The sequence below is a fragment of the Triturus cristatus genome, chromosome 10, assembly GCF_964204655.1.
Source record: "Triturus cristatus chromosome 10, aTriCri1.1, whole genome shotgun sequence".
Taxonomy (NCBI): Eukaryota; Metazoa; Chordata; class Amphibia; order Caudata; family Salamandridae; genus Triturus; species Triturus cristatus.
In genome coordinates, this window is record NC_140593.1 from 1,037,295,255 (window position 1) to 1,037,307,276 (window position 12,022).

The 12,022-nt window shown below is 41.0% G+C and overlaps 1 protein-coding gene across 1 annotated transcript in view; it reads right to left on the reverse strand.

Moving 5' to 3' along the window:
* Positions 1-12,022, reverse strand: part of PDZD9 (PDZ domain containing 9) — a 243,244-nt gene that overhangs the window by 82,926 nt on the left and 148,296 nt on the right. Inside the window, exon 3 of the mRNA XM_085630212.1 lies at positions 1,758-1,938. Coding sequence (XP_085486338.1) covers positions 1,758-1,938 — 181 coding nt within the window. The remainder of the gene's footprint in view (positions 1-1,757; positions 1,939-12,022) is intronic.

Here is a 12,022-nt window from a genome sequence, read left to right on the forward strand (position 1 = left end):
GTTAGACTCTGTTGTTTTCAACATCGCGGTAGCCCAGGACGGAACTACCGAGCCGTACAAATTCTGTTTTTGAGGGAAATTCTGCAGTTTGGGAGCCATCTTGCAAAGTATCTATTTTTCAAGTACTGTATTGTGGATTCTTTATCGCTTTTGGTCTTGTCTTAAGTATATAAAAACATTGGATATTTTTCTAAAGTGGTGTGGTGTCCTTTTGAAGTGCTTACACTGTATTACTGTTGGTTATGTGCGAATGCTTTACACACTGCCTCTAAGATAAGCCTGACTGCTAGTGCCAAGCTACCAAGGGGGTGAGCAGGGATTATTTTAGGACTGTAATTCCCTTATCTTTACTAGGAAGAAGGGTCCCTATTTGGACAAAGGTGCCTACCTTTCCCAACTAGAGACCCTCATTTCTAACAGACATCTACCCCTTTAAGAATTATTTACCACTTCAAAATGGGGTTGGTAAATGATCTATAGTTTAAAAACGCTATGGAGGTCATAAGCCATTGATACATCTCTTTGACACCTGCAAATTGAAGGGGTAGGACCCTTTCACGCCCCTTCCAATTTGCAATTTGGAAAGACTTTTCAGACTAAAAAAAGGCATTTGTTACAAATAATTAGCAAAACTGTCTTTTGCTGTCGCAAAGCATGTTTACTTGTGATATACGGGCTTTGAAAGTGTTTTGTACAAGAGTACAGTTCTTTGCCTTTTGCCATAATTTTTGCTTTTTTGGCATTTTTTATTCTTGATGAATTTGTCTTAAACCTCATGTGCCTCGCAGAACTCTGATCCTTTCTAGTTTAGAAGAGAGGTAGGAGTATTGTTCTGTGGTGCATAATCGCAACCTTATGTGGTAGTGAAAGGGGCATTCGGTATCCCATGCTTCAGTCTTGAAATCAGAGTTTTCCTTTTAAGACGTAATCAAGAGGGAAGTAGAACTACTGATGAACACCATGACAAATTATTAGAAGAAATAGGTAAATGTCTAGATTGTAAATGCTGCATATTAGCTACTCCCAAAAAAACGTGATCCCCATGGATATAGGAAAGGAGTTGGAATTGAAATGTGGAAAAAGGGCCCTTGAGATATCCCTTAAGAGTTCACTCAAAAAATAAACACTGACCAATAAAAACTAACAAGGAAGTCATGTCTAAGAGAGTATAAGGAAAGATTCAGTGGCCCAATAAGATTATGCAAACCTACATTTTTGCACTGGAAGTAAAAATCAAAATGTTGGTGGACAATTGGAGTGTGGCTAACCCATTAATGTTTGGGTGGGCTATTGAAATAAAGAAAGATGACCTTAGGGTTTTCCAGTGCCAAATTGCCTGTATTACCATAACAAGAGAGGGGTAGGATCAACCAGGGGCGACCTTGATGACATCGAGATTTACACATTGAGGGTGAGGCAGGTGGAGGACCAACAGAGATGATTGTAGTAATGGAGGCAGGGGCTAGGGAGAGCACCTTACAAAGTGATGTACAGAAGATTTTAAACAGATGGCATGGAGTTTTGCCCGGCCTAATTCCTGGGACTTCACAGAAAAAGGATGTTCACTAAGGAGTGGCTCTGTCATTCATAGAAGTGATCTAATTACCTCAGGTTTGAGTAACTGCACCGAGTATGTTGCTGCAAAGCAAGTAGTATTCAACTGCTGATCCATTTAATAGCAGAATGCTATGATTTAGTATGCTATAAGTTTCTGTCAGCAAACCTGTAGCACGCTACATATTTTAAACATGGCTTACCTTTGTGGAGGTTCAGGATGTAAATCAGCTTCGTCTTCCCATTCTTTTGGGATATCAACAAGGTCTCTGTAAACCATGATCTGGAGACCAGTTCCAACAGGAGTATTGGCTAACGAACGTCTGACTTCTCGAAGTGTGCAGCCGAGCACATTAGCATGCCCGATTTTAATCAAAATATCTCCTGGTAGAAATAAAAGGGTACATATAACAATAAACATATGCATTGCAACCACTTACATTTAGAATGGCGATTGGGAACAATGTACAGCAATGCAGTGCAATAAGGAACCCAAAGCTAAGTTATCTCTCCACCAGTTACCTAAAGCATCGTGTAACCCATTCAAAATGCAAGTACTGTTTAAACCTTTAGATCTGGCTCAAAGGCATGTTAAAAATACTCCTCTCAAAACAAAGAGAATACTGCTATTTTTCGCTACCTCTTAGTTTGTATCTTGCGCATGATATATAGAAATATTAGTAGCTGTCCATTATGGGACTGTTTTACACTGAGAGGTTCCAAGCGACATCATATAAACATATAAAGCTTGAGTACTCTATGATGTTTCTTGGAACCTGAGACCATGTTCTCAACCAATATTTAGGTCTTTTGCTATATCAACCCACCTGAAGTCATGCTCTCTGCTCTTCAGGTGAGACTGGGGGTAACACACTTCATCAGTTTCATTGCTACCATGGTCTGCAGTCTACTGCCAGCTGAGGGCCTGCAGAGTTTTACTGGGGTCTCTAGAGATGTGCGAGAAAGGCAAGGGAAGACCAGGAAAGATAGAATGCCTCTGAGTGATGCTGCCGCAGTGTAAAACAACTTCTGTTTTTCACTGCTATGACAAAAAACCAGTGAAGAACTGGATTTAGAGTCAAGTCATCAGAGAAAATGTGACTGCGATCCGCCAATTACAAGGAACAGGCCCCACCATTTTGTGGTATCAAATGAGTGTACTCTATGATGTACCATTTCAACTCTTGGTACCAGTTAACTCTTGATACCAGTTAGTTAATTACAAACACATTGTGAAACACCAGTTTGGAATCACTACTGGTCCCATGACGTGTCCACTCCCACAGCTACTTGAACTGGAACTAAAAGGAAAATGACTCAGTTAATGCACATAGTGAATGTTAACATTCAGGCATACCAGGAGCTCTTGAAGGAAAGATATAACCCGAAGGCCACCATGACTGGCTAAAAAGAGGAATGTGAACTCTTGATTCTCAAACTCACCAGCCCTCATGTTCTGAAGGGAAAATGTTGTGGTTTTTGCACAGCTCTTAAGATAATTGATGCTACCTACTGAGGCTTTGATAAGTTACGTGGATCTGCATTCCTGCACCTGCTTTTTAATGGTGCGGGACCACCAGGCCTAATTTCAGCAGATGAAAAATCCAGCTGTTAAAATAGCAGGAGAATAGGGTAGGGACAAGCGACACAGCCCAGGCCCCGTCTGTTCCATTTCTATAGTGCCAGTGTGCATACAGAGTTTTTCTCGACCGGCAAAGCACTTTAAGAACACATCATGATGACTAATCACAAACACCATATACGTATTACGCTGTCTCTTTCCTCGCCTGGGCTTCCCTTATGGGGTCAAGGACTGCGGAATGGTAATGCTGTCATGTAATGACTATGCCAATGACTCTACCCTAGATTCCCAAAAAACCTAATCATCAGACTACAACAAATCCAGATGGTGCAGCCAGACAAGTCCTAAACCTGAGATTACACTACCATATTACTCCTGCTCACAAAACCCTGTACCCGCCACAATGATAATCGCTTTCAAAGAACCCATAAACAACTAATGGTACTCCGGAATTACCAGTTAAGGGTAGTCTTGAGTCTGCCTCAACTATAGAAGCGATTTCACTTAAGCTCAATACTGTTCATGATATTGCACAAAGTACCAAAACGAACACTGACTTACTTCAGGTAGAGGTGGCTGCAATTCGTAATGATCTTAAAACTCTTTCACTATGTGTTTCTAACGCGGAAACGAGAATAAGAAGTGTGCTTGTTTACATAAGTTAAAGTTACGAGATAGTGATCTTTGTTGGAACCAGGCACCCATCAACATATGTTTTTTTAATGTACGGTATTAAATTCTTTTTAGGACCTGATACAGAAACATTTATCGCTAATCTTTAATATATCTATAGTTCTCTCCTTACCTATGATTTTGCTAGGTCCATGGGCTACAGTTGTTCCTTTAACTTTGGTAATACAGATTTGGAGCTCTTAGACTTACTTTTATCCATTATACTCACAGAATGGAAATCTTTTAATCTCCTGTCTTATGATACCTGGTGGGCATGGGTTTCATATCTTCGTGGAGCTCATAATTTTGTTGAAAGGAAGCATTATCTCCAAGTTGGATTTCTCAGAACTCGCATGTCTAACAATAATACACGGTTGTTGTGTCATGTTCTAGAGACTGCTGCGCTGAATATAGATCCATCCATTGCTATTACCTTAGATGCAGAAAAAGCCTTTGATAGGGGGTCTTGGGCTTTTTTTAAAACAATGCATGCACACGTTTAATTTTGGAGAGTCCTTTATAACAATGGTTATGTCCTTCTTTCTGACGCCGTCAGCCCGTATTATGGTTAATGGCTCTCTCTCTGAATCCTTTACCCTTCAACAAAGTACTGGACAATTCTGCCTCTTGTCTCCATCTTTGTTTCTGTTGGCTTTGGAGCCCTTTATCCAGGATATTAAATCAAATACGAACATAAAGGGAGTTAATGTTAATGGTATCCAGGTTAAATTAGCTGCTTATGCAGATGATATTCTTATAATGCTGGAACAGGCGAGATCTTCAATTGAAGCTTTACTGGCCACAATTACAGAATATTCTACTTATTCTGGCTATAAACTCAATAAAGATAAATCAGAAGTAAAACCACTGAATGTGCATTGCACCAAAGATGTTTTAGGTGATTCGTGTCTGGTGTGGCAATTGGAGTACATAAAATATTTGGGGATTGAATTTGGCAGTGATCTTATAGACATCCTTCACCAATAATGAGAAATTAGTATTGGACAAGATTGCAAGACTTTTGGATTCTTGGTCGCTGAAATGTATCACTTCGTGGGGAAGGATAGAAACTATAAAAATGATGATCACCCCTTTAGTTAATTACCTTATTAACATGCTCCCTCTCCTCTTGACGGATGACTTCTATCATAAACTAGATAATCTGCTCACAAAATGTTTAAGGCGTGGCAAGAAAGCTAGAATTAGCATTCAAAAATTATGACTTGACAAATCCTTGGGTGGCGTGAATCTAGCTGATTTTAGGCTTTATCAGTTAGCGTTTCTGGCGAATCAGGGTTCCTACTGGATCTCTCCCCCTACAAATTATTTCCTGGTGTGGTTGGAAGTAGAAAAATCTATTTTTGATAGACTTGATCCCTTGTCATTTCTCACATCGACTCAGTTCCATCCGTCTAGATCTAAATCTATTTTTAAAAACACAAAATTGGCACTTCTGCGGGTTGATAGGAAACTTACACTTAGTATCAAGGGATCTAAAATGGAATCCTTATGGTTTAACCGTAGAATAGTTTATAAAGGCAAAAGTCTAAATTTAGATACTTGGATTAACAAAGGTATCTTTTCCCCCTATCAGTTGGAACAGGATTCATATCCAGTTACATTTTCAGATCTCCAAATCAGATATAATCTAGACAACATTGAATTCTATAATTTTTTTAAGGTAAGAGCGGCACTAACAAAAGCCAAATTATTCACCATTCAACCATCCTTGCCTATGTTTGTGACACAGATCAACAAATTGGGCGATCAGGTCTCCCATATATATAAACTTCTTTGCCCCAAAATTTCTAACCTCAATAATATTCTTATCACTTTTTGGGATTTGCATTCCTCTGATCCGCTACCCTAATCCTTATGGCAGCAGGTGTGGAGTTCAATAGCAAGTAATAAAATATCTCAAGTACTTTCCCAAACGAAGTGTTGGCTGTTGCACAAGGCCTTTTGGACTACTGCTCGTTTACACTCCTTAGGTATTCGAGATGATCCATTGTGCTGGAATTGTAACTTTGAAACTGGTGACTTAGATCATCTTTCTTGTATTGTAAGTCTGTAGTGCCCTTTCGGGACAAGATTTTTGTTTTTCTATTTCAAATATTTCAATGTGAATAAAAGAGAGAACTCTCTACATTAGCCTTTGGTTTTTTAATGGTTGATTCATGCACTGATACAGATAGAGCTCTTCTTGATCTCCTGCTTACGTCCGCTGTGAAAATGGTACTTACCAATTGGAAAGATACGAGTAAGGCTTCATATAAAGGATGAATAAATTGGATCACACATCTTAGGGTCGCAGACAATATTGCTTTACAGAACTCTGCATGGAAACCCTCGTCTAGGCTTATGTGGACTACTTTGGACAATTATTTCAACTCCCATAAACCACCGTGAAATTTCAACTTTGGTTTGCATTTGTGCTAAATATATGGAATTTTTGTTTTCGTTCTTTTTCTTGGTTCTTTTATTATTGATAGTACATTTATAATGTATGTTTGATATTATAGTTTTTAAGGCCCACTTGGAAGTTCATCAATGGTTCTTGTACATGGTACTCATAACTAGGTTTTCTCTGATTGATTAGTGATATAGGTATTTTCTCTTTTTCTCTTTCTCTTCTTCTTTCCTTTCTTCTCTTTCTTGCTATTTTCCTCTTTTCTCATAGATTAAATATGGTTTGGAATGCTAAGGATTGTCTAGGGGCAAAGATGCATGCTTCTGTTCTCATACAGTATTGGATTGGTTGTTCTACCCGTATGTCTTTCCAACCATGACTTTCTGATCATTTGTTTATTGAAAAACTTTAATGAAGTATTTGAAATAAAAATAAAAAAAAGTAAAGAAGAATTATTCACCTTCAATTTCTAGCAATGTTTGGCGGTCTCTGGATAACTAACCCTATTACATTCTTTTTGGGGCCTGATACAGAAACATTTATCACTAATCTTTTATACATCTATAGTTCTCTTCTTACCTATGATTTTGCTTGGGCCATGGGCTACAGTTGTCCCTTTATCTCTTGATAATACGGATTTGGAGCTCTTAGACTTACTTTTATCCATTGCTGTTAAAACTATAATGTCAGAATGGAAATCTTTTCATCTCCTGTCTTATCATACCTGGTGGGCATGGGTTTCATATCTTCGTGGAGCTCATACTTTTGTTGAAAAGAAGCATTATTTACCTTCAATTTCTAGTAATGTTTGGCAGTCTCTGGATAACTATATGAACTTGTCCTCTCAGGGGTTGGTAGCTCAATATCCCTTTGATTCCATTTCTTAATTTATTTTCTAGTGATGAAGCAAGTGTCCCTTCCTTTTTCCCCTTCTTCCCCCTTTTCTCTAGTACTCTTTCTTCTCTTTCTTTTTCTTAGCTTTTTCCCTTTTTCTCTTGCTGATGTTTCTTATCCACTAAGCAATACTACTTACATATGTCTCTGCTGTAATATATGTTGTTGCCTCATTTATTCCATACTTCTGGGATCTATATTCAATATTTTATGTATTCATAATATTTATTATTAGTCATTATATTTAGCTGATCATTTTAAAATTATAATTTTGTCGTTCCTCTTATCCCAGTTCAGTAGTTTTTGGCAATATAATTCTTTTTTTTTAAACTCTTTGTTACTATTTATTATATATTTAATTTTGATTTGCTGTATCGCTACTGTAATACAAATGTATTTCTTTTTAAATAAGCAATAAAGATATTTGAACAAAAAAGAAACCATCAGCAACTAATGGTACTAGATCTATTTTTCTACTGTCCACTCTCTACAGTCGAAAGGTGAACTTTAGCACCAGAATTACCTGATCCTCAATTATTCTCCCGTTCAAAAGAACTTGGATTAATAGGATATCTTTTTCTGTACAAAAAGTCAACCTCCAGAACACATTTTGCAAAATCATAAAGATAATCAACAATCACCTAGAATTCTAAGAAGCAATGAAGAACTGCCTTTTCTGTAAAACATGATTCCAGTTTATTTCAGGCTACAAGATCTACTGGTTTGTATACACAAATTGTCTTCCTACCTCTCTCACTCTTACTCATCTTACCTCATTCAAAAATGGTCTGTTACCTGCATGCTACCACATTATTAAAGCACACTTCCAAACCTCACAAACAACATCAAGACATGCTAGCAATAGGCTAAAACTCAGCAAACAACTTTCAACCACACATAAAAAATGAAGCAGCTACTTAAGTTTTGAAGCTTTGCTACGGTAGGAAAGTGCCCTTCAAACGCTACTATAGCACAATATGATACTGTAAGGAGCTCATCCCCATCGGGCACAGGCATAAAACAAGAGCAGGAGATTCCGAAAAGATGGTAGTGAAGAACAAGTTACTTACCTTCGGTAACGCTTTTTCTGGTGGATACAGTATCTGCTTGTGGATTCCTCACCTTTTGAATTACCCCATGCGCCAGCAATCAGCAGAAATTATTTTCCTAGCTCTCCCACGTCGACGAGGACGTCATTTTAGCACGGCTCCGCTCACGACTCCATATGACGTAATCGGAGCCATGAGAAGACCTCGTCGGTGTGCTGACGTCGGTTCCACCCATTTTTTTCGTGCCCTCGAGGCAAACAGGTGGACCGACAACATTTTCACAAGTATACATAGTATACATAATATATATACAAAAACATATAGTATATACATCAACAGATTGGAAAAAACCAATAAACAAAGCACTTCCCAGCAGCCAACTGTTAGCATGAAAATTACATATTAAAAACATTCATGTCAAACAGTTATAACTTTTTTGGTAGAAACAGGAGGACAACGGGGAGGCGGGTGGGTCAGTGAGGAGTCCACAGGCAGATACTGTATCCACCAGAAAAAGCATTACCGAAGGTAAGTAACATGTTCTTCTGATGGATACATCTACCTATGGATTCCTCACCTTTTGAATTGAATCCCCAAGCCATTCCTTTCCCGGAGGAGGGTGTCTACCTGACTATACCAAAAAATCTTGCAGAACAGAACGTGCAAAAAGGCCATCCCTCCTAACCTCAGAATCCAAGCAGTAATGCTTCGTAAAGGTGTGGAGGGAGGCCCATGTTGCTGCCTTACAAATATCATCAACATGAACACTTCTAGCCAAAGCAAAAGAAGATGACTTAGCTCTGGTGGAATGAGCTCCAATACCTTCAGGCGGCTCCTTCTTGGCCAGGGTGTAGCAGATCTTGATACACAAGATGAATCACCTGGAGAGTGTTCGTTTGTGGACAGCTTTCCCTTTCATCCGTCCAATGCAGCCCAGGAAGAGCTGATGATACAGCCTTAAATCCCTGGTCCAGTCCAGGAAAAAACTGACTGCCCTCTTGGGGTTAAGGCGATGAAGTCTCTCCTCCTCCTTGGAAGGGTGAGGGGAAGGACAGAAGGTAGGTATGGTAATAGACTGTCCCAAATGGAAAGGAGTGACCACCTTAGGCAGGAAAGCAGCCCTGGTCCTAAGAACCATCTTTTCTGCATGAATGGGCAAGAATGGAGGTTTAGAACTAAGAGCCTGAAGCACACTTACCCTCCTGGCCGAGCTAATAGCGATCTAAAAGACTATTTTGAAGGAAAGAAGCCTCAAAGGACAACTATGAAGAGGCTCAAAAGGAGAACCCATCAGAAACGTAAAAACAAGATTCAAATCCCACTGAGGCATAATGAAAGGAGTGGGAGGAAACTTATTGGTTAGGCCCTTAATGAACCTCATAATAACTGGAGATTTAAACAAAGACGCTGGTCCGGCAAACAAATGAAAGCGGACAAAGCCGACAAATAACCTTTAACTGTAGCCACAGCACAACCCTGCTGAGCCAAGGAATGAGAGAAACTCAGCACATCAGACAAACGTGCCATCAAAGGATCAATGGACCTCTCTCCACACCACTTCACAAATTTCGACCACCGGGAGGAATAAATAGACCTGGTGGAGTGTCTCCAGGATGATAAAATAACATCCACCACATCCGGTGGGAGAGAGAAAGAACTCAGGTTGCCCCGTTCAATCTGCAGGCATGAAGGTGCAGGCTCTGGAGGTGGGGGTGTAGAACCTGCCCCTGCGACTGGAGGTCTGCCCTGAGAGGGAGATGGAGCGGAGGGTGCGATGAGAGGTGAAGTACATCTGTGTACCACACCCTTCTTGGCCAATCCGGAGCGATCAATATAACTTGGGCCCGGTCCTGGCGAACCTTCCTCAGAACACGAGAAATCAAGGGTATGGGGGGAAACGCATAAAGGAGCTGCAAACTCCAATCCAGGCAGTAATTAAACCATTACTGAAAAAACCATCTCTAGATCCCACTGACTCAGCTAGCTACAGGCCTATTGCTTGCCTACCTTTTCCGGCCAAAATATTTGAGTCAATTATGAACCGGCAATTATCTGAGTTCATCGACCATCACAATTTATTAGATGATACTCAGTTTGGGTTCAGGAAACATCATGGCACAGAAACGGCCTTGGTAAAGGCTTCCGATGAGATCAGATCCATTATGGATCTGGGGGGGGCCGCGATCTTGGTGCTCCTTGACCTGTCCGCCGCCTTCGACACGGTCGACCATGCCATCTTGGTCGACCGTGTCGCATCCATGGGGGTAACTCATCGCGCAAAAGATCTCATTGCCTCGTTTCTGGCCAACCGAACTCAAGCGGTTAAACTGGGTAACTTCTACTCACCCACTTTCACTCTCCCTTGCGGGGTCCCTCAGGGATCTTCGCTAAGCCCCACATTATTTAATATATATGTGGCGGACCTGGCGAGGGTTATAAAAGTTCACAACCTGCAGTTAACCACCTACGCTGACGACACCCAACTGGTGCTGGCTGTTCATAAAGATGGTCCTATAGTCGCCGCTAAATTCCAAGAAGGGATGATGGCCATCAGCTCTTGGATGGCGGATAACAGTTTGAAATTGAACTCGGATAAGACCGAGGTGCTGACCTTTGGCAGGCCATCTCCTGAGTGGTCTTCGATCTGGTGGCCCAGTGATATGGGTCCCCCCCCCACTCCAGTGACCAAGGTCAGGAATCTCGGCATCATGTTCGATAACAAACTGTCTTTTAAGCATCATGTCAACGCTGTGGCGGCATCCTCCTTTTATATGCTGAGAAAAATCAAGAAGTTGCTGCCATACCTTCCCTCAAATGCTGGAAAAACCTTAATTACCACCCTTGTTTTTTCAAAAATGGACTATGGCAATGGCCTCTTTCTCAATGCTCAGGAGCAGGTGTTAGCCAAGCTGCAATCAGTGCAGAACGCGGCAGCCAGATTACTGCTCAAGGTTCCATTTCGTCATCCTACTTCCGCGGCCATACACCAACTGCATTGGCTGAAAGTAAAGAGTCGGATAAAGTTCAAGGCTCTATGTATCGCCTATAAAGCTATTCATGATTCAGGACCTAAGTTCCTGAAGGACGCTTTCCGAATCTATGTTCCCAAAAGAACTCTACGTTCAGCCTCCATGCACGTGCTCCCGGTACCACGCACCAGAACCTCCACATGGGGTGATAGACGCTTTCTGGTGGCAACTCCCAGGCTGTGGAATTCCCTCCCATTGACTATAAAAACCGCCCCCACCCTTTTGATGTTTCGTAAGCTCCTAAAGACTTGGTTATTTAACCAGTAATCTCCTCAGATGTTCTTTGTTTCTGGGAAGTTCTATATGCGCCGAGACACCCTAGGGTATTTGTGCGCAATAAAAATCTTAAAAACATAAACATAAACATAAACAAACATCCAACTGAAACACATCCCCCAACGCTTCCTGCATCGGAAACTGGAGACTGCAGAACAACGAGCAGTGCGCGTTCTCGCAAGTGGCAAAAGGGTCCAACCGAGGAAATACCCACATCTTGAAGACGAGATGTACCACCTCAGGATGAAGCCGCCACTCGTGATCGGCCGAGTAATGCCGATTGAGACTGTCCGCACGAACATTTAGCACACCGGCCAGATGATTTTCCATTACACAAATCTGATGGACCTGAGTTCAGGACCAGAGTCGCAGAGCCTCTCTGCAGAGATGATACGACCCTACATCTCCCTGTTTGTTGATGTACCATATCGCAGTAGTGTTGTCCGTCAGGACCTGAACTGACTGACCGCAAAGGGAAGGAAGGAAGGCCTTCAGTGCCAAATGAATCACCCGCAATTCCAAAAGGTTGATGTGAAGCAACCTTTCCAAAGACCTT